Here is a 3,932-nt window from a genome sequence, read left to right on the forward strand (position 1 = left end):
TTCTGATCATGATGTTAAAACAAATATGTCTAATGTAACTCAACTAAGATAGGGGTGAATTGGTTATTGAATCTTTTACTGATTTTAAATGAATCTTGAAAGTTTCTTTAATCTTTATACTCCAAATAATCAGTTTTATAGTTCTGTGTTAATGAAATGTGTAAAGCAAGTAAAACACATAATATAAATCAGCAGAATATGGTTTAATAACAATAAAGGGTTGCAATTTCACTCACATTATCAAAACATAGTATAATATCAACTCATGCATCTCAACAAAAGGTGATTTAGTAGCAATCAAGGCACATAATTTTAATCAAGCCCTCAAAACATACAATCACAACAACAATCCATTTTAATCAATTTGAAGCTATTCTAATTGATTAATTTATGCGGAAATATGAAAAATGCACATTTTACTTCCTTTTTAATGAACAAACATATAGTAAATTCAAAATATGGGAGTACTTCAACCAATAATTGTTCTTGATCACAATGGAAAAGGCACTTTTCACCTTGGCAATGCTTAAAATTTGACCTTTGTTATTATCAGCTCTTGTAACATGACTATTAATTGGCTTTGTAAGATATCCTTTAGGGACCCATTTGTACTCTCCTTTAGAAACCCCACAATTTTTAAAATGGCAGGAATTTGATCCATGACAAAATTTAGAATAGCAAGAGCAAATAACAGATGTTGGTTTACTCATATTTAGAAAATTTTTGGTGCCTAATGGATTAAATTTGCCACTGTAACCTATTCCCTCTTTATTAAGTACACTCCTTTGAGATCCTAACACAACATCTAGGATTGATCTTCTAGAGTGAATTTTGAGAGAGTTTTCATCAAACACATTGGGGAGAGATTGTTCCATCTTTGGACCTAGAGTGCTTCTCAGATTTTTCCAGTTTTTCCAAGCTAGATATTAAATGTCGCAACTGAGATCGCGGCGGGACGATGAAAATAATTTTAAATAGTACAGAGGAGTCACCACCATAGTTTATTATGGAAAAGTATAGAAAAACCATAAAACAATGGTCTTCAAAACCAAATTTAGGTTCGGGAGTCGGTTACATGTGGGGAAGGTATTAGCACCCCACAACGCCCGTCTTAAGACGGTTCCCTCTTTAATTAAGTGTGAAAAGTAGAATTTTAATGTTTATAATATTTGTTATTCCCAAAAAAATCAAACAAAATAAAAAAAACACATACAAAAATATTAAAGATTCAAACAAAATTATTTTTTTATTTTTTTTGGCCCGACGAGGATTGTACCTCGCTCCTACGTATTTCCATTTGGAAAATCGGGGATAACGTAGTTCTTTATAAAAAAATTTGTTGTTTGATATTATTATTTTATTTTTTTTAATTTTCTAGATTTTTATGTATATGTATATTTTATTAATAATATCAAGAGAACCCAAGATTTTACATGATAAATATTTAGTTATCAAGAAAATCTGAGATTTGACATGATATTTAAGATGATTTTATAATTTTTTTATTTTTTGTTATTTCTAATTTTCTTTCAAAAAAAAGAATTAAAATCCTATAAAAGAGTGTTTTGATTATCAAGCAAGTTTGAGACTTGACATGAGATTCACAACTTATATAAAAGAAAATATAATTTTTTGTTTTATTTATTTATTTATTATTATTATTATTAGAGAACTAAAGTCTACGAAAAACACCTTTTTAATTACCAAGATAAAATATAAAGGAAACGAGAAAGGTTGAACACATCAATGATAAACCTAAAATCATCTTACATGAGGACCCTGAACACATTTAATCAAACAACAATTCAAACGATCATATATGTGATGTTATAAGAGAATCATGAAAAACATTAGGAGCAAAGAAAATTTACCTTAAGGTGTTCCCTTTTTATGTGTGTGCTCTATAATAAAAAAAAGATAGGGTTTTTTCGAATTTTTTTTCCGTCCCTTGCATTAGAGAAATTTTGTTCTTATATAGGCCCCTTGAGGTACAATTGCGATCTTAGTCTTTAATTATAAAAAAATATATGGGTAAGGAATTGGTCTTATTAAATCATTGCATAATATCCACTATATTGATTATAATTATTAACGAAATATTGCCTGTAATTACTAGAATCATATTTTCTATCACATAAAGATCGTAATCATAACATATTATTCATATAATTGATTCTAATTATTATCAGGAGTACTTTCTTCTAAATATTAAAATCATACCATTCTCTAAAAGCATTATTATCAGAAATATTTTTTGCTTCTAATGAAAATAATATCTTCTCCGACTGACAACGGAAAGAGACACATAAGTTTAAATACAAGACATTTATTCAAATTATTATAAAAAAAATGGCTCCTAATATTATTCCCTTTTCTAAAAACAGAAATTATGAAACGTCCTCTTCTGTCATGTCATGTGGAGAGTGTAAATAGCGAACAATGGGGGTGAAAATATGTAAAACATTTAGGCTCACAAAAAGAGTGTGATAATAAATTAGATTCTCCTTCTCTTGGTTCTTTTTCTTTTTTCTTTCACTACAAAAAAAATTGAAATTACCGACGGAATTTTACCGACGGATATACTTCTGTCGGTAAATTTGAATTACCGACGGATTTTACCGACGGATTCTCAAATTTTAATTACCGACAGAAAAATCCGTCGGTAAAAAAAATTTCATTTACCGACAGAAAAATCTGTCAGTAAAATCCGTCGATAATTCAATTTTTTTTTACCGAAAAATTTACCGACGGATTTTTCCGTCGGTAAAAGAAGCGGGAAATTTCCCGCCCAAATTTGAATTATCGACGGAAAAATCCGTCGGTAAAAGAAGCGAGAAATTTTTTGTCCTAATTTGAATTACCGACGGATTTATCCGTCGGTAAAAGAAGCGGGAATTTTCCCGCCCAAATCTCACCTTATAAGAAGACGAGGAGAAGAAGAAAATAAGAAAAAGAAGGAGAAGAAGATTAAGAAGAGAAGAAGGAGAAGAAGAAGAAAAAGAAGGAGAAAGAGAAGAAGAAGGAGAAGAAAAGAAGGAGAAGAAGAAGAAGAAGAGAGGAAGAAGGAGAAGAAGAAGAGGAAGAAGGAGAAGATGAAGGAGAAGAAGGAGAAGAAGAAGAAGAAAGAGGAAGAAGATGACAACGGCGGCGGCAGCGGCGACGGCGGTGACGGTGGCGGCGGCGACGGCGGCGGCGGCGACGGCGACGGCGACGGCGGCGGCGGCGACGGCGACGAAGGCGGCGACATTGACGGCGACCACGAAAAAAAAACGAAACAAAAATTGAAAGAGGGAGGAGGAAGAAGATGAATAGTGTAACTAATTTACCGACGAATATTTAGGTCGGTAATTACTGACGGATATTTTCCGTCGGATTTTTTCGTCGGTAATTACCGACAAATTTACCGACGGATTTTTCTGTCGGTAATTACCGACGGAACATGATTTCCGTCGGTAAAATTTTACAGACAAGCATTTTACTGACGAATTTTTGACCGTCGATGATCCGTCGGTAATATTGATTTAGCGACGGATTTTCTTGTAGTGTTTTTTATTTCTTTTTTCTCGTGGTAGAACATTTGTAAAACATTTATATATTATTTATATTCTTATTATTATTATTATTTTAACCAAACAAATGCATTTATCCGGACGAAATTGGGTGTTGATAGTTGCCCCTCTTTACTTAGATTTGACTAGATAATATGAAAGTGAAATTTTTATATTATCGTAGTAAAAGATAAGTAAAGATAAAAACAATAATTTCGTTCGGGTTTCAAAAATGAAAAAAAAAAGAAAGAGAACTCGAACATTGCCTCACAGAGGGCCAATATAACCAAAGGAAAACCTGGCTCGACCATTGCCTCGCAGAGGGTCGAGATACCAAAAGAAAACATGGGCTCGACCATTGCCTCGTAGAGGGCCGAGATACCA

General features: G+C 32.4%; 1 protein-coding gene across 1 annotated transcript in view; it reads right to left on the bottom strand.

Annotated features, from left to right (window-relative positions):
* Window positions 1-3,247, bottom strand: part of LOC114172492 (leiomodin-2-like) — a 13,248-nt gene extending 10,001 nt beyond the window's left edge. The window contains exon 1 of the mRNA XM_028056948.1: window positions 3,141-3,247. Coding sequence (XP_027912749.1) covers window positions 3,141-3,247 — 107 coding nt within the window. The remainder of the gene's footprint in view (window positions 1-3,140) is intronic.
* Between the last annotated feature and the right edge of the window lie 685 nt (window positions 3,248-3,932).

This window comes from Vigna unguiculata, unplaced genomic scaffold (genome assembly GCF_004118075.2).
Source record: "Vigna unguiculata cultivar IT97K-499-35 unplaced genomic scaffold, ASM411807v1 contig_614, whole genome shotgun sequence".
NCBI classification, from domain to species: Eukaryota; Viridiplantae; Streptophyta; class Magnoliopsida; order Fabales; family Fabaceae; genus Vigna; species Vigna unguiculata.